This window comes from Phragmites australis, chromosome 2 (assembly GCF_958298935.1).
Source record: "Phragmites australis chromosome 2, lpPhrAust1.1, whole genome shotgun sequence".
Taxonomy (NCBI): domain Eukaryota; kingdom Viridiplantae; phylum Streptophyta; class Magnoliopsida; order Poales; family Poaceae; genus Phragmites; species Phragmites australis.
This window is the reverse complement of record NC_084922.1, coordinates 43,214,811-43,234,000: the sequence shown is the minus strand read 5'-3', so window position 1 is coordinate 43,234,000 and position 19,190 is coordinate 43,214,811. Positions and strand designations below refer to the sequence as shown.

At 46.1% G+C, this 19,190-nt stretch overlaps 2 protein-coding genes across 5 annotated transcripts; one reads left to right on the top strand and one right to left on the bottom strand.

Annotated features, from left to right (window-relative positions):
- The first annotated feature begins 8,704 nt into the window (after positions 1-8,704).
- Positions 8,705-10,590, top strand: LOC133907558 (zinc finger CCCH domain-containing protein 43-like). The gene is made up of 2 exons (XM_062349623.1): positions 8,705-9,071; positions 9,604-10,590. Exons 1-2 carry the CDS (start codon positions 8,705-8,707, stop codon positions 10,167-10,169), a joined length of 933 nt encoding a protein of 310 aa, XP_062205607.1. The 3' UTR covers positions 10,170-10,590.
- A 4,124-nt stretch (positions 10,591-14,714) lies between these two features.
- LOC133909045 (uncharacterized) lies at positions 14,715-18,123 on the bottom strand. Of its 4 annotated transcripts, none has more exons than XM_062351320.1 (3): positions 17,985-18,123; positions 17,239-17,890; positions 14,715-16,760 (listed from the first exon to the last, which is right to left on the bottom strand). In XM_062351320.1, exon 3 carries the CDS (start codon positions 16,640-16,642, stop codon positions 15,137-15,139), a length of 1,506 nt encoding a protein of 501 aa, XP_062207304.1. In that variant the 5' UTR covers positions 16,643-16,760; positions 17,239-17,890; positions 17,985-18,123; the 3' UTR covers positions 14,715-15,136. The 4 variants fall into 4 exon arrangements, with proteins under 4 accessions (XP_062207304.1, XP_062207305.1, XP_062207303.1 ...); XM_062351321.1 differs by having other exon boundaries at positions 17,239-17,878; XM_062351319.1 differs by having other exon boundaries at positions 17,239-17,570.
- Between the last annotated feature and the right edge of the window lie 1,067 nt (positions 18,124-19,190).

Sequence of the window (19,190 nt, the reverse complement as noted above, 5' to 3'; positions counted from 1 at the left end):
ATTAGTAACATACGGTTGGACCGCTCTCACTTCTCACAAAGTGCATCATAAGTTTTCTTTAGTTCATCATAATTCTCCACGCCAACGGTGAGAGCAGTGGGAACGTCAACCCTGAGTGCATAGTAAAGGTCCAAAACTCTAAGGACAATGGTCACCTTAGCTTTCCAAGCGGGGAAGTTATTCCCCGTAAGTTGCTCTATACCGTCAATTGTGGCGGCAACAGAGGAAGCGTTAAGAGCTGAAGAGAAAAATTGGGCCGGATTAGAAATTTTTATAAAGAAATAATTTACACGAAAATAACCTTACATTGTTCTGATTAAAATCATGCCAAAAATAAAACTCCAATCCGCATCATCGTTGGGCAGAAAACGGAAAAGAATTTGAATGAACACATAAAATGGCGCATAATCACAGTCAACTTTGGTCAAAAAGTAATTATGAACCCACATAAAATTGAGCGTAAAATTCCCCAGAAAAATCTTCCCGTTGGTTCGAATTCATCCAGAGAATTAATCGTAATTTTGTACACTAATCATTTTTTAATTTTGGGCCATAATCCAGTGCATAAATGAATAAAAGCATTAGATAACCACTAAAAATTCTAATAAATGGAAATCCCAAAGACTTTAAAGAAAATGGCCCAACTGGCCTATTCAACCGCTCGGCACACACACGCGCATCTGGCCCATAGCTCAGCGCATGCCCAGCCCAGAGGGAGAGCCGGCCCACATTCCCTTGCCAGCCCAGCCACCCGAGCCCAACAAATCTTGGCCACCCGATCAGATTCGACGGTCCTTCATCCTTCTCGCCGGATCAAAACCCCCGACCGACATTGGTTACCCTAACCCCACCCCATTCCTACTGCTTCCCTCCGAAAAATGCGGCCGCAACGAGAGAGAGAGAGAGAGAGAGAGAGAGAGAGAGAGAGAGAGAGAGAGAGAGAGAGAGAGAGAGAGATGGGCGCCTGAGCCAGATACGGCGAGAGAGAGAAGAGGGCGGTGCTACGGGCCTACCTGTCGGAGCGCACGTGCAACCGAGATTGCGTGCGCCTCCATTGGTTGTTCTGTGGTGGTGCCCATGTGGATGGTTCGCACGGCGAGAAGGAGTGCCCAGCGGCGGACCTCCATTGTGCATACACAAGACGGAGATGCTGATGGCTCAGGAAGATCCACACGCACCTGACGCCAAGGAGGGGAATCCATCAGAGGCAAAGACGAAGAAACTCTGGTGGCCTCGGCGGCGACCAAAAACACCGCAAAATCGTAAGTTAACCCACCTTCATGGGCTCTAGGGTTCGGGATTTTGGGATTTTTGGGCTCAGATTTAGGAATTTTTGGGATTTAGGGTTTCAGGTAAATGGGGAAATTCGGGTTTGCGTTAGGTCTCATCAAAATTGGTCAAATCCCCTCCTTCTCTATGCTACCTGAGGCCAAAACATGTCGATTTGCCCCCATACGGACCCCCAAACCACACAAGCATACTCATACATGCACATAAAAATGATCAAACCGAAACAAATAAACTTTAAAACATGAATGTGTGTCTAGTCCGAGCCTAACTGAACATAAATGGAACTGCTTTTGAAGCAAAAAGACGGTGTTCATCAACATTAATCATTAACTGAAACAAAATTAGGCATAATTGCATCTAATCCGATTCTAATTTGAACTTAAACACATATTTGATCATCAATATGCTTAATCCGATCAAAAATTAAGTCTAATTGACCACTAATTGGTGTGAACCGAACATAATAAAGCCTTAGTTAAGTATAGTTGGGTCTGATTAGGGCTAATTGTGGCTTTGGTACCATTGTTATACTTGATTAAGCCTTAATTAATAAGATCATTAGCCCTAAAATCAAACATCATCTTAAACGGAAGCATATGGACATGTACCTGCGTTCGGTTACACCATTAGTTCTTGACGATGTAGATGTGGATGCTGTCAATGGCACGACAGCGGTCTTTACCTTGTTGACTGTGCCCTCTTAGGATCAGATATATTAGAGTATGTGGGGGAAGTTGGGCCTAACGTGAGAATCGTGATCTCACGCCGTCGGTCCTCTCCTTTGGTTTATATAGCGCAGCACAAGGTGGGATTGCAACCATGAGTTGGTTGGGGCTCCCGATCATTGCGCACGAGAGGGAAACAGACTCCCCCTCTTCCTCGGTTACATTAGAGAACACGTCAAAACATAAGACCGAGATCAATTCCAACATGTAATTCTCTAAAATCAGTGCCCACTCATTCCATTTTTCCTTTTAATATAGAACAGCTAAAATATATCTATTTGCAAATAAAGGGATTAACTACTGCCAATTGGACAGAAATTGGCAAAAGATGAGCATAACATAAAAAAGATGATGTCAATTCAGGAAAACGAAGATTGATTTGGGTACTTGTGTGCGATGATATTTTGTCATAAATATGTACAATATACATAGCAACTGTCGGAGGGTGAACTCCTGTTGCAGGGATCCTGAGGGACCCTTTTTTAGAGATTCGGCTGGGGGGATGATCCTGAATATGTTTGCCGGAGAAATAAATGGGTATAAGTGCGATGACTGGTGGGGTGAAATGATCTAGTGTGGAACGAAGTAAATGCACTGGGGTTTAGACAGTTCGGGCCGCATGGAGGCGTAACACCCTACTATAAATGCCTTGAGAATGTCCCTCAAGGATGTTGCTAGTTACAAGAATGTTTGTCTATCCTAGAGCCTGGGGCTCCTTGTTCTTCGGTCTGTGTGTATCTGTTGGCTTTGGGTGCTCTTAGGCTTCTCGATCTTCTCTACTTCCTTAACTACTTCAGCTTTTCCTGAGCCAGAACCACCTGTCTTTGCCCGTGCTGCCGGCTGCCATAAATACCCGCCAGCAGTAGCGTGCCCCGAATGGGAGGGCACGAGTTTCAAGGCATCATAATTGGAAAGGGCGTCAGCATAGCCTCTGTGCGAAGTGACTGGGGGTGGAAAATGCGCTCCGCGCCCGGTCATCCATCACCATAAATGCACTAGCAACGGGCGCCATGGAGAGGGCCCACTGGGCAGCCGCACAGCGGCCCGGCGTGCCCGCCCTGTGTTGTTCTCCTGCCACAGCAGCGCGGCAGACGGAACGCCTCGGCCCTCACGACGTTATCCCGAGATGTGCCAGATGGCACGGGATGGGACCCGTGCATTTAATATTCCCACGCCCTTCTGCCAGAATGTGGTAGGAACTGGCACTGAGCGTGGCGGGAGCAGTTGGAGGTGACAGACCACGCGCGCTCTTAAATGCGGCCTCGGACCTTTGACTGGCTGACACCTCATCAGTGGCCCCTATGGGGGCCAACTGACGGAGGGGCTTCCTGGGTCATCGGGGAACCGAGTGCTCGAGGGCTACTGTTCACCTCCCCGAGCACTCTCTCCCGGGCATGCTTGTACGGATCCTCGGGGGACCGAGTGCTCGGGGGCCGCTACACGCAGCCTCGAGCACTCGCTCCCGGAACTTCCTTCAGTGGGTCCTCGGGATACTTGGGTGCCCGGGGGGGCACCGCTCGTGGCCCCGGGTACACTTCTCCCGGTACTTAGCTTTCCTGGTCGTCGGGGGACTCGGGTGCTTGGGGGTCACCCGTCACCGTATACCTCCCCGAGCACTGTCTTCCCGGCACTTAGACTTCGCAGATCATCGGGGAACCTGGGTACTTGGGGACCACTGATTGTGGCCCCGAGCGCCCTCTCCCGGGACTTAATCTTTTTCGCCTTGCGGAGGCGACCCCGCGGGATGGCGCCACGTGGCGGATTGCTGGCCTGGTCTCGGGATTCGGGGACCCCCGGTTCCTAATTCACCGACAGCAACAAGAGAGAGAGAGAGAGAGAGAGAGAGAGAGAGAGAGAGAGAAGCTTTGGCTGCTATTTCCCTCTTTGGCCCATGTGCACTTCTTCTCCTCTCCTCTCCTCTCCTTGATCTAGACCAAGTGCTACCTCCAGCTGGATCAACCCAGGGCAGGCCCACTTTTTTCCCCCTTCCTCAAGCTCTCGGCCCATAGAGGGTGGGCCTAGGCTAAACCCCCTCCACCTTTCTCTTCTTCTTCATGACTCAACTGTCGTCTCCTCTCTCCCTTGCCTCTGCCTCCATTCCTAGACGCTAGAAACCCCCCCCCCTCGATCCTCTATCTCCAAGCCGCTTCCCAAACAGATTGGGATCAAAACTGGATAAGCTCAAGCTTAGAATCGAACTCTCCCTTGATCTCCAATCAATCCGCTTGAATCCTAACGGATTTGTGCTTTATCTCCTCATCTCAACCATGGCTCCTGGTCTATATATAATGAATTAATTGTGGCGCCCGTTCTTCACGCCCACACCGCGTTCGCTCTCGCCCCGATATGCCTCCGCGCCCACTCGGTCAAAACTGTCGCCATGATCTCCCCCTCGACTCGGCAACTACTCCCACACCGCGGTGCAACAGCCGTCGAAAACCGTTGGCTCACGTCCATGACACCGATCTCCCTCGACTCCGCAACTGCCCCTCCCGTAGCTATAAAATCGGGATCCAACCCCCGGTCGACCTTCATCTCGATCCACCGCGCCCAAGCCCCAAATTCCGTCGGTTTTCCCCCACCCAAGAGCTCTTGTGACATCGCCATAGTTCTGCTGCACCCCGTCGCCGTCACCGTCACCGTGCCGTTCCGCGCCTCCTCGACATTGTTTAAGCTCATGACACCGTTTGCCGACTGCAGCTAGATGTCCTCGACCTCTCGCCGTCGAGTTTTGCCGTCGGAGCTGAGCTCTAGCCGTCACCGAGCCTCCGCTGCCACCCTTCACCATCGCTGAGCCACTCCGCCGCACGCCGACGCCAACACGTGCCTCAAACAAAATCCCCGACACTCGGTGAAGCTTTTCCACCGCTCGCCAGAGACCCTTGACGCCGGCGGTGAAGTTCTGGTGCCACCTGAGCCAACACCGCCACACCGGAGCCCTGTGCCGTCGTTCGCGTCACCCAGAGGAAGAAGGAAGCCAGTAAGCCGCATGATTCTTGATCAACAACCGAGATTAGAACGTCAGCGTACCTCTTTGCTAGCCAATAGGATCGTGCTACGTGTCCACCTTGATGATTGGGTTTATGTGATCCACGTCAATATGCCATGTTGATGTTTTTGTCCTATGTGGCATGCCATGTCATCCACCCGAGCCCAATCAGCATGCTGACGCATTAATTAGGTTTTTTAATTCAAAAATAAATCCTTTAATATCTGAAATTAGGTGATCTTGCATTTACTGTTTTCACAATTATGCCCTTTCAGTACAATTATTTTACTTTCAACCATCTTAAATTTTACTTATTTATAAATAAGTCCCTGAATTTTACAAATAAGCATTGGAACTTTCTGTTTTTACAAATTATCCCTTTCTTTTTCAGAAAAGCCGTGGGTAGCTTAAACCCTCATAACTTTTTCATACGAGCTCCGTTTTAGACGATTCTTACGCTCACACGATCGTAGCAGTGAGTACTATATGTTAGTAGGCTTTTCATAGAGCTTTGTTTCTGTTTAGTGTACTGTTCTTAGATGTTTGTATTTGTTTGTTTCTGGTGTACGCGATTGCAATAAGAGACGAGCAGTTCGTGAATCTACAGGACTGGACTTTTGAAGAGTTTGAGCAGCCCGCTGCTAAAGACAAGTGTCCTTGATCATATAAATCTTATTGTAGGAAAGTGTGTCTTTTACTTTCTAATTGCATGCTTTATCAATATGAATCCCATGTTTATGGTTTATTAGTAATTTTCATGATTATCCTTGTCACATGTGTTGTAGTTGGGTGTCAAGGGTAGACATACTTAGTTGTGTTGTCAAGTCAGGTGGGATAAATGCTAATTTGATTAATGGTCTATGCAAAATGAACCGGTTTGGATAATCTTTTTTAAGCAACATAGAACATAGAGATCTAAACAGGTTGATTTGTTTGGTATGGCAGTTGTATGCGCATTGAGTGATGTGTGAGTACCTGCTTGAGATTCTAAAGACCGGTTCATGGACATGTAACCCAACATAACAGAGCAACCACGAGGCCTATATGAGTACAACATGACCAATTAATTAGCCACCCCTCCGGTTCTGTGAGCAACATTGGACGGTTGAGTGGTACAAAAGGGGGTATCTGCAGTGATGGAATTATTGTTAGTGGTGAAATCTCAGTGGGTGCTTGTAATTCGGCGGGAGATTTGTAATGGTCTTATAGTGATCTTTCGGTGCACACCTTGGAAGTGTGTAAGGTACCGACAGGTACTGGCAAAAGAGTTATTCACGACTTGTGAGTAAAATGTGTAGACTCTGTAGAGTATAAAAACTGATAGGTCCCGTACTCACGATCAAGAGCGGGTTTGAATTTCTTCATAATTAGTAAGGATCTTGAATAGTTAGTTTTGGGTAGTGGGGTAGTGGTACCCTGATGAGTTGTTAGTCGAATATGAGATACCTGGTGAGTTTGGTAGCCGGATGAAATCCGATAAGCTGTTTCTAATATTGGTGTTGTCATATATAGTAAATAGAGTTGCTAAGCCCTTTTTGAGTGTTAGATTAGGATAATATATATGCAGTCAATCTGAGTCGAGATTTTCTTATCTTAAGCCTCTATGTCATGTTTTTCCACATTTACTGAGTACTCCATGTATTCACGTTTGCTTTCTCTCAACCTCTTAATACCGCTCAGAAGTTGAAGACTTCGAGGACATCCCATATGATAGAAGCCGAGCTCTACACAAAGGAAGTCTTCGACCTAAAGACTATGCTCTAGACTAACGCTCTCCCGGACAACATCTATAGATAGATGGAAGATTTGCTACCGCTGAAAATTATCTTAGTATTTTTTTTAAGATCTACGAGTCATTTTATATAAATCTTATCGTTATATAATAACCTATTATACCTAAAATGCATCTAGTTTTTTTTTTTAACCGGGTGGACAGCAATTCGATCTGTGAAGAGGAGGCCGAGAGGAGAGGAGGGCGGAGCCCTTGCTGGCTGTCACCCTCGCGCCTCCAAGTCTTGTGGCCGCCGCTGCCCTCGCGCCGCCAATCCTGCTGCTGCCCATGGAGAGGAGAGGGCGGAAGCCCTGTTGCCCGCCGCTGCCCTGTGCGCGCACTGCTGCGTGCCGCCGTCCCTGCTGCGCGCTGGCGTGCCCCTGCTGTGCGCCGTGCCATTGTGCCGGCCGTGCCACATCACCCCGCGCGCCGGATCCGCCTGGTTGCCGCGCCGTGTCCTGCTGAGGCCGAGCACCTGCTGCTGCCATCGCCGAAGGAATAGAACGCGAGGAGGCCGGGTGGTGCCCCTAGCCAAAGGCCTACCGCGCCGTGCTTCTGTTGTCGCCGCCGCCCGCAGATGTGAAGAAGGCCGAGGCCCTTGCCTGCCGGATGCCGTGCTGAGTCACATGGCCACCGCTACCAGCGAGGCAATGTCATAACCAGAGCCGCGGCAAGCTCGGCACGTCAGAACGCAGAGACGGGAAAATAAAGTTGGTGTTCGAGGAGAAGTTCTAGTCCCTGTCTGAGCAGTTGGACGCCATCAATCCAGTGAAGGGCCAGCTTACAGATCTGGACCACAAGTTCGCCGACCAGTCGCAACAGTTCGAGCAGCTACAGATGAAAGTGGATCTGTCTCTGACTTCCTTGGGGCAGGTTCAGCAGGAGCAGGCTGATGTCGCTCGTGCGTTGAAGACTTCTGCTCCGCCCTCCCTACAGATTCCAGTTCGTGGGCTGGTGACGGGTTGATGGGGACTAGACCGTTGCTGCCACTTACCCAAGCTCCTCCACAGCAGCCACCTCAGGTATCATTTCCAGCTCCTCGCATTCCTTATCCTGGTGGTACTAGTGGTGGTGTGGATACTGGTCAAGCTGTTACTGGAACAATTGGTGCTCACATAGGAAGTGATGATTCTGGGCCGAGGCGTAATTGGGTTCCTAAGATGGATTTTCCAAAATTTGATGGGGTAGCCATCAGGATTTGGTTGGATAAATGTCACGCATTCTTTACATTGTATCAAATGCCCGATGCATTTAAAGTTACTGCTGCAACTATGCATTTGGTTGGTATTGCTGCTCATTGGTATAATCTTATAAAGATGTTTATGGAGCTCAGAATTGGGAACAATTTAAACAAGCGGTGCTGTCTGAATTTGAAATCACTACTCATAGGGATTTAGTGATGGAATTGCTAACTCTCAAGCAAACTGGTACAGCAGAGGAGTATAGGCAGAAATTTGAGCAGTTAATGTATCACATTCGTCTATATGACAAAGTTACCAGTGATACATTCTTGGTTTCTCAATTTGTCATTGGTCTTAAAGAAGAGCTTAAAGCTGCAGTTGAAATTCAGCTTCCAGATACTTTAGGGCCCGTTTGGATGGTCGGAACATTTCCGATTCTGTGCATTTCTACCAGGATCGTTACCAAACGGTGAAAACGTAGAACGATTCTGATAGGAACGGACGAAACGATTCTCAAGAAATAGCCTACGCGCGTGAAACGCCCAAAGAGCCGTTTCTCAGTGATTGTCCCCACTAGCTTTTATACGTCCCTGTGGAGTTTATCAGTATTTGCACCCATTGCCACTGCCCGAGCACATAGCGTCCTTCCCAACCCACCGCAACAGCTCAGCTCAGCTCCCTTTTTCATCCCCTCTCTCTGGTGCCTTGAACTCGTCCGCTGCCCAAGCACTCTGTCGCTGCTCGATCCATGCTGGAGCTAAGCGCTGGCCCTCGCGGCGTCCTGGAGCTGCGCGCCGGCCCTCGCACAATCCCTCGAGCCGTCCCGGAGCTGCGCGCCTCCCTTTCGGCCTCCCGCCCGTCGCCGCTCGAGCTGTCCTGGAGCAGCGCGCTGCCCTTCGTCGTCGCTCGAGCTGTCCTGGAGCTCGCGCCGCCCTTCGAGCCGTCCCAGAGCAGCCTGCCGCCCGTCGAGCCGTCCCCAGATCTGGGCGCCTTCCCTCCGGCACAGGCTCTTCGCACTGAGCGTTGTGGTGCTACTCTAGCTCCCCGGATCCGCACGTCGGGCAGGAGGCAGGAGCTACGAGCAGAGGGCAGGAGGCCAGGAGCTACGAGGAGAGGTATAGCTTACATGAGTTCTGAATACTACAACACTTGATCTCATTTTGTGTTAACAAGCTAGCATCTTAGACACTTGATTTGATATATGACGATGCCAAAAGATGGATGCATACACATACTGTTGCTGACGTTTATAAAGCCATGATCCAATAAACATCTAACTGATTCTTGCATTCCGTGAAGTTTACCGTGCATGTACTTGATTAGAAAAGCTCGACAACAGAGCGGTGATGGTGAGATGACATTGGGGGGTGAAGCGGCCTGCCGAAGCTCACATCTGTTGATTGTTTGATCGAGCTCACATATGTGGGTTTGGGGATGCATAGATGTTCTAGGAATGGTGGAATATACTGCTTGGAAGGGTTTGTTGAAACAAACAAGTATAGGTTGGGATGAAAAGAAGGGGACAGTTCGCATGAGCGATGATTGGTGGAAGAAGATGAGAAAAGTAAGTTTGCAAGCTGTAATTTATTTGTTCTTTCATGCCTCGAGCAATAATAAATTTATAACATATACATACATGTTTTCAAGAAATTCCAGGATGTGGCAAGTTTAAAGACAAGGTACTTCAAAATGAAGATGAGTTGAAGGTTATGTTTGAAGACCTTCGTAATACAGGTGATGACCACTTTTGTGCTTCATCAGGTGTAATTCCTCAAAGTCCTAATGGTGGCTCGAATGGTGGTGATGAGGAGGCTGAGTCAGATGATGACAGTGAGCCAGAAGAAATAACACCAAGTGGCAAGGGCAAAGGCAAGAGACCTAGTGGTGATGACAAAGACAAGGGAAAAAAAGCGAAGACAAGTGGAGGCAAGTGGATAGAAGACCAAATTAGTAAAATTGTGTCCTTAAATGAGAGATCCACAGCTTCTGTTGAGTCAATGGCAAGAAGGGAGGACAACTTAGGGTGTTCCATCAAGGAAGTAATGGCCATTGTGAAGGAGTGTGGTGCTATTCCTGGTACAAATCAACACTTCATTGCTTCTGAATTATTCACTAAGAGAGCTGAGAGGGAGATGTTTATGACTTTGGACACTCCAGAAGACCGGTTTGTCTGGCTCACTATGAAGCACTTTGTCAAATATGGTCATGTGTAAGGTTTTGAGACATGTTTGTTACTTTATGTGGAGTCAGAATACATTCAAGCATTCAGGGGAGACAATCAGTAGGAAGTTTGATGATGTGTTGCATTGCCTAGTTCGGATGGCTAAAGATTACATAAGACCTCAGGACCGTAACTTCTCCGATGTGCACAGTAGGATTAGTGGTGACCAAAGGATGTGACCAAATTTTAAGGATTGCATTGGAGCCATTGATGGAACACACATCTTAGCGACACCACCTCCTCGAGATTATGTAAGATACATTGGCAGATCAGGGACTTCAACCCAAAATGTTATGGCAGTGGTTGATTTTGACATGCGTTTCACCTATGCATCTATTGGACAGCCAGGTTCTATGCATGACACAAGTGTGCTATATCATGCTATAGAACATGATACACAAGCCTTTCCACATCCTCCGCTAGGTAAAATTTATTGCTATCTTCCTTCCCTTTTTTTTTGCTACTTTCACATTTATTGATTTCTTTCATGTTTATTCAGGAAAATATTATGTTGTCGATGCTGGTTACCCAAACAGACTGGGATACTTATCACCATATAAAGGACAGAGGCACCATGTTCCTGCCTGGAGAAGGGGTGTCGCTCCTTCTGGTGAGCAAGAGGTATTCAACTATTTGCACTCAAGTCTTCGTAATGTCGTTGAGCGCACTTTTGGCGTATGGAAGATGAAGTGGAGGATACTTTTAAAGATGCCTACATATCCAATGAGCAAACAAAATATGATTGTGGCATCTACCATGTGTCTCCATAATTTCATTCGTGAAAATCATGCACTTGATAAACATTTTCGAAGATGTGATCGGAATCCGGATTACATGCCCACAATACCTCGAAGATATGTAAGGCATCAACCCTCTCAAAATTCATCCAATGCGTCTACGTCCGATGCAAATGACATTAATATGGACAGATTTCGTGATGATCTTGCGAAAGCAATTATGGAATCTAGGTCATAGATCAATTTATCATTTTGTAATGTTGTTTTAGAAGCATGTATTTTGGTACCTCTCATATTTTCAATGCTCAAATAGTGGGCCAATTATTCTGTTATGCGATAATTATGGATGCATGTATTTTGTACCTCATTTGCCATGTAAAAATATACTGAAAATTCATCACAAATATCAGGGGTACATTGGTCAATTCCAACACTTCCTTCTCTTTCCAGAATCTGAATCCAGATAGCTAGCCAAACGGTTTCAGCAAGTGATTCTGATTCACCAGAGAAACGTTTCCAGAGAGAATCTGGATCTGAAACGTTTCTACGTGAATCTGGATCCCTACCAAACGCGTCTTTAGTAAAGGCCGCTACCTTAGCTACAGTACAAGAACATTTGCTTGAAAGAACTAAGAGAAATGCAGTGAAGTCTATTGTTCCCAAACCTGTTCCCGGTATTTATTCCAAATCTGACAACAAGCCCACTCTACCATCCGGTAACTTGTGGAAGGCTAGACAACTTAAAGAATACAGAAGAATTCATGGGCTATTCTTTAAATGTGGTGAGAAATATTCTCCAGCCCATAAGTGCAAGCAACCAGCACCGTCTCATTTGAACTTCATTGCTGTAGAAGATGGCGGTGACGGGGGTGTGCTTCTCTCAGATGAGATATTGGATTTATTGGAATCTCATGAGAATAGCTTGATTCAAGATGACATTTATGTTTCCCTTAATGCTCTTACTGGCTCTGAAAATTCTACAGTGATCAAGTTAAGATCTCGTGTTCAGAATCAAGTATTATTGCAACCTTTTGACACTGGCAGCTCACACACATTTATTAGCGAAAGCATGTTGCCGAGGATTAACTGTCGAGTGCAGGATAGCACACCCATGGAGGTCAAAGTGGCCAATGGCCAAGTTATATGGTGCTCTAAAATGGTGAAAAAATTTAGTTGGTGGTTACAAGGTCACACTTTCTCTGTTGATGCTTTAGTTTTGCCTCTTGGTGCATATGACATGATCTTAGGTATGGATTGAATGGAAACATTCAGACCCATGAATTGTGATTGGTTGGAAAAATGGGTGGAATTTCAATACCAGGGCAAACTCATTCGGCTGCAAGGGGTGCTCCCTCATGACACTATGTCCTCCAGGAAGTTTCAGTAGAGCAGTTGGCTAAGTGGGAAAAAGGAAATGATATTTGGGCTTTGGCTGTAATTGACTCTGAAAACTCAAGACTTTTCCTCTGATAATGGCATTCCTGCTGCTGTTCAACATCTCATACTTCGGTATGCTGATATTTTTCAAGACCCCAATGCTCTGCCACCTTCAAGAGCTTATGATCATGCTATTTCCCTTATCCCTGGTGTTGTACTGGTTAACTCCAGACCCTACAGTGACCAATTCGAGATAGAAACTGATGCTTGTGACACTGGGGTTGGAGCAGTTTTATCTCAGAAGGGTCATCCTATTGAACGCATTGGACAAGCTGCTTATCGGTTGGAGCTGCCATCTCATGCTTCGATCCATCCGGTTTTTCATGTTTCTCAGTTGAAGCCTTCTGTTCCAGATTATACTCCAGTTTTCACTGAGATTCCAGAGGTTACTGACATGAGCACACTTGATATTCAGCCGGAGGTCATCTTCAATCGCAGGCTTGTAAAAAAGGGGAATTCTGCAATCACTCAATTTCAAGTGCAGTGGACTGGTTTGCCGGCGGCCATGGCTACCTGGGAAGATTATTATCCCTTGAAGGAGTGTTTTCCGTCTGCACCAGCTTGGGAACAAGTTGTTTCTTCAGGCGGTGGTACTGTCATAACCAGAGGAGATTCTACTATTTACCAATGAATAAGTTGCCTGTTCTACGATATGCCATCAGTGTGTCAATGACATGTGGATTCAGGTCCCACATGTTATTTTTACAATAGATAGTATATCATAGAACAGACACTTATTCAGTGGTAAATCGTAGATTGTTCCCATAACCAGAGGCGCGGCAAGCTCGGCACATCAGAACGCAGAGACGGGAAAATGAAGCGGGAAGAGGAGAATCCAGTATTGGGCTTCAGCCTTGGGCCGTAGGTGTGTGTATGTCGTTGCCCAACTCGGGCGTGTACACGGCTGTAAAAGGAGAGCAGGCCGCTGTAACAAGGGATGTACAAAACAAACATAACTCTTCCCTCCTGAATTCATCTGCTCCCAGTCCCGTGCTGATGCTTCCTTCCCCAAATTCTTCTTGGGTTTATCGTTCCAGCTAATTCCGTTGACAGATTATTCATTAGTGTCCCGTGGGCATTACAGGTAATACCATCACGTCGTTCAGCTTAGCCTGGTCATACCGTAGTAGCCGGTGCTCCGGCCATATAGCTTGCTCTCTCCCTTCCTCTGTGTGATGACGGCCATCGTGCCGAGGTACTGTTTGTCTCTGTGACTGGCTTTGAACGCTTGAGCTTAGGTCGTGTGTTGTAAGAAGCTCTGGGTTCTAGCTGTGCGCCGTAGAAATCTTATATTCTAGTCATGCGCTAGTGAAGTCCAGGCTCTAGCCGTGAGTCAGGATAGTCCAGTCTCTTGCCATGCACGTCGTCGTGCTGCTGCCTCTCTGTTTGTGCGTGCCGTTGTGGGTAGCTTTTCAATTTAGATGTGTTTTTCATGTTACTTTGATGTCAAAGATGGCACTATGCTACTCTCTCTGTTGCCGGTCTCATGGTGAATGGTCTGACGATGGTGTTGCCTCTCCTGACTATCACCCATTGTCACGTCTCATTCAGCGTTAGCTCTGTTGCTGTGTGAACCCTACTATTGGTCATGCTATTTCTGTAGAGACTGTTGTTGGTTGTGCTGTTACCATGGAGGCCCTCTTGCCAGCTGTAATGTTGTCCTTTGGTGCCCTACTATGCTATTGTGGCTCGTTGTTGTCTGCCCTATCAAGCATATGTGATTACCCTTGCCGTGACCATTTGCTCCTCATGCTATCTTATTGTAGAAAATGTAGGGCCTTTGTGTCCCACTATGCCACCCCCGCGTTCGTGGCTTAGTGTCACCAGAATAGGTGCCTTTGTAGCTGGAGCATGTGTGGCCCATAAATAATCACCCTTGCTTTTGTGACTTTACTTGTGTGGCACGTCATCGGTTGCCTTTGGACGACCGATGAGGATACATATGAAGTTTCAAAGAATGAGTTAGTGAGTCAAGCACAACGTCAGAGCTCCTGATCGTAGCTATAATGCTGATTCCGACAGAAGTTACGCGTCGTGCCACACTCCTAGCTTACCTCTTCATACACATACAATTCTAAGACCATACGTGATCGATGATGACTCAGGATACATAAGCAGTCCAAAAAACTTATGTTAGACTGATATCCTGTTCTTTTATATTTTATTTCTAACACTTAGTTTGCTTAATTTTTATTGCGTGTGACTACAACCTTGAAGACTTGAAAAGATATCGATATGACGACCATCAGCATAGCTTAATCAGAGGTAACCCGAGTACGAACATAATGAACCAGAGAGCTTCATAAAACTCAGAAACCAAGACGAAATAATCGCTAAAACATATAAGATAGTCAGAGTAAAAGTGTACATAAAGAAAAACTGTACTTTATAATTTCGGTATAAATGAATAAAGTTTACACGTTTCCAAAGTTACAAGTTTCCAAAGTTACAATACAAACTCGATGCATGTTTCGAATCTGCGAAACTTCTTCTGCATACCATAAGATCAAATCATCCTTTAGATGTGGGTTAGCTTTTGGTCTGGATGCTATTATTTATGGATCGAGATCCTCCAACTTCAGACGTGTGAAGTCGGAGGTAAACAGTAAACTGAGTCTAGATGAACAGTATTTTGCAACCGATTGCTGTAGCATGGATACTGTTCACCAATGCAGTAGCACGGATTTATTGTTTATCAACTACTGTAGCACCATATGTAAACTGTTCACCTCAGATCCACTTGATGTCACTTGACTACTGAAGTCAGAAGATCTCGGTCCATAATTTAGACAACTTCTGCATCAGTGCCTTCCCTCTCCTCAAACTCTATTAAAGGTTGGGTGGGCGGGATCATTTCACCATCCACCAAGAGTTCGACACCAGTACCATTCTGCTCTTCTACTCCCATAGAAACCGGTAATTCCGCCGTAACAGATGATCCTGACCCACTCTCCACATCACCACTGTACATCAGTTTCTCATAGAAGTTGCCATTCTTTGCATCATATAAGTTCCCCGTGCGCACCTCCTGCGCAAGAGTGCACGACCAGCAGAACAGCCATTGCACGTAGTCTGTCAATGATGCTGATCCACAGAACCACCTTCTTCTGGGCAGCCCATATGTCTTCCTCATCTGGATCCTCCAGAAACCCCCGTACAGCAGGCCAAAGAAGCACAGCACGATGCCCGCAGCACCGAGGACATCACCAAGAACGTAGTCATGGATGTTGAGCGCTGTGATGTTGAACACCCAAAATGGTGTGACGCACAACAGCAGGAACATGACGGTGTGCACATACATGTTGCCGAACCCTAGTCTCTCCATGTTCCAGCCAAACACACAGAACGTGCACAGGAAAGAGAGGTAGCATGCTGTGGGGTCCTCGCTGCAGTCAAACAGCCCCCCTGCCCACGCAGGATTGCTTACCACAATTCTTGTTTCTGCCAACTCGACTTGAACCATGTCTGGTCTTTTTATTTCTTCATCAGACAAAGCATCGGAGTCTCTGCCAAGAGGGCTGTACACTGTGTACACTCCGGCAAAGACCGGTGCAGCGATGCCTAGGATGAAGAAGAAGTTGTCAGCAAACTCAGAGCGTGATATGCTGGGATAGCCCCAGTAGAGGCTACAATCAACATACTGGCAGATGCAAGTGATGTGGAGGAGAGCCACCACAAAAGACATGTGTATTCTCTCATTAGGATGGCACGCCCCATTCTTGCAGTAAACTTTCCTAAGCTCGGCTGCACCCTCTGGCTGCCAACGGCAGAGGAGAACAGTGTGGTGGATGAGATTTGGGTGCTGGTATATGCTCATGAGGGTGAAGAGGGCGTTAAGGATTTGGTTGTCAATCTCTACCCAGTGATTTCTTAAGAACTTGGAAGGAAATGCATTGTTCAGCAATCCTAACATAAGCAAGATCAACATGGCACCAGAGGCAGTGACACAGAGCAGCCATATGAGGAGAGCAATGTTCAGAGGATGCTTGAGCCATTTCTTGCATATGGTGAAGACTGAACTCCAGTTGATTCTTCTGATGAAGTGAACATGGAGATAGCGGTGGATGCCAGTGGATGGCAGCTGAAAATTTGTCAATGGGGAACAAAGATCAATCTTCTTTAGCCATTGCACCGAAGGCGTGGCCTCCAGGAAATCAAGAAGCCGTATTTCATGAGGGACTGACCCTTGCACTAGTCCATCATGTTGAGTAGGGACCGTGATATGATATTCAGTCAGAATTGTTGAATTTAGATCTGAAGATGGAACATCTTCAGTGATATTCCGCGCCATGTAGTTATGGAAGGACCATCAATTCAAAGGCGGCTGTCAAAGGAATTACATCACTTTGTTGAACATGTGAAAGAACAGAGTTGGAATCCTGGATTTGTGACTTCAGTAGGTTGAATAACTGCATGTGACATGGAGAGGCATCATCACACACATCACATATACTTGCATAACCAGAATATGTTTATGATACTACGACTCTGTAAGATGGGATTAAACCTTTTATTCAAATCCAGTGAACCACTAAACGTAATAATTGCTGTAAATTAGTCATACTTGTTCATTTCAGTCCGGTTTCGTGTGCGTATGTAAGAATCAACATGCCAACTAATGATTCCGGTATTATTTCATTTAACTCAGCTAAATGTGATGCAAATGTGGAAATTTTCCAGGCGGTGGGGGGGTGGGGGGGCTTATTTGCCTATTCGGTATACAAGCAAATCCATTTCAACTTCAGTTATGCAAAAATAAGGGAACTCAATATTATCTATGAATTGCCTCAAAAGCATAGGCACAAAAGAAACCATACCAAATCCAATAGTCTCACAAACACATACACTACAGCTCTGAAAGCATAGCCATGTCACAGATGAACATACCTCTCAGATGGAGAAAACTGAACCAAACTACCAGAGCAAGAAGCATCCCCCAAAGAACTCGTTGGACAACTGCTTGATTGATCAGAACCCACAGCGCAGCAGACTCGAAGGACACTACAAGCTTCTTGCGATGAACTGGAGCTGTGGGGAGAACCTGAGCTAGGGCAAAGGGGTTGGTTGGCAGCTAACCGAGCTTCAAATCTTACCGAATGACACCGGGCGTCAGGAAATTTGACTCCAGTAAACGGAACAGAGTCTTTCCTTAGGACGGAAGCAGGTGACTTTGGTTTGTTGGTCGGTGCAGCCTTGTCATCTCCCCGTGGAAAGTCCTTCTGTGCACGAACAAAGCGGTTGGGCAGCTTCAGACACCTGAGTACATGACATCACTCCGAAGCAACTTGCCAGTGACTGTTTTTGTTCGAGATAAAAGTAATCCGGCGAACCAGTCAATGCTGGAGCGCCGCGTGCTGCGCAGTGTGCTCACGAAGCAATGTGAACGAAATCGGCGGGAGTTGAAAAGGGCGCTCAGCCGCCGTCGCCGTGCGTGCACGAGGGCACCAAGGCGGCACCACAAGATTGACTGCCAGGGAAGAGAGCACGCGTCTCCAAGATCACTGGTTCCTCGAATGATCTCAACAAACTGAACTGGAAACTACTACAGCGAAGGGGCAGAGAAACAAGCCGAAGCGTACTGAGAGTTTGGGCAAGCAAAACCAACGGGAGGATTGGGCGACATGCGCGCGCACCTCGAAGTCTCCAAGTCTCCGGCACTCCGCGGCCGAATCTTGTTGGTCTCCGACCCCGGTCCTCAACCAGTCGTCGGCGGAGTCCCCAATGTTCTGCAAGTGGGCAACACGGAGCAAGCCGGAGAATTTCCAGTCGATTAGTTTCAGCTTGGACTGGGCCTGGGCGTAGCATCCGGCAGATATATATAGAAGACTAGCTGTATTGTACCTCCTTCCTATTATAATATACCACATAAATAAATTAGATATACTTCTTTATCATTATGAGTATACTTATATACTCATTCTAAGATATTTTAATATAAATTACATGAAAAATTAAAAAAGAAGTCCATCAATTTTAATAGATTTTGATAATACCTTTATATTTATATATAAAATATAATATAAAAAATATATACAAACCACATAAACAATATACATACCACTTGGATATCTTATATATTCACATGCTCCATATACATACCATTTATCACATGATATACGTATACGAGAGTACATACTCCCAGAGTAATAAATATGCTTCTTTTATATATGTGTGTTTTTAAATATTTTAAGTTTACGTGTCCGTTTGAAAAATAACTAAGATCTACCCTATCGTTATCCATTTAATGGGCAAAAATAAGGTCTCGAGACTTCATGGGCTCTGGCTGCCAGCGAATTTAATAATGGGCGAGACCTTCGTGGCTGCGATGCCACGTGAGCTCACCCAAAGTTCTCGCACATTCAACGGGTGAGATCTTTTGAGTATTTGGGCCGGTGCGACCGGTCCTACCAACGTCGGCATCTTATTTTATTCTCATTCAACCGAGAGAAGACTAGATGAGAGGGAGGAGAGGAAAGGGAATGAGAGGGAGATTTGTGCAGCGAAGCACTGCTGGAAAAAAGAGATAATTTTTTTAACAAACCTGGTAGATAGCAACTAGTGCTAGATTTTGACATAAGTTAGATGTTAGATCTAGTTTTTATTTTGCAAACATGGTAGGATAGCCACTAGATGTATGTTAAAATATAGGTCTAATTTTAGAATTAGGGTTAGATATAGTTCAACAATTAGATCATGTTTATACGTATATTTTAGCAATTAAATATAATATTTAGATATATGTTAGGTATTAGATGTAGTATTTAGACATATGTTAGGTATTAGATGTAAGATTTAGATATAGTGTAGTCATAATATAATATTTAGATATATGTTAGGTA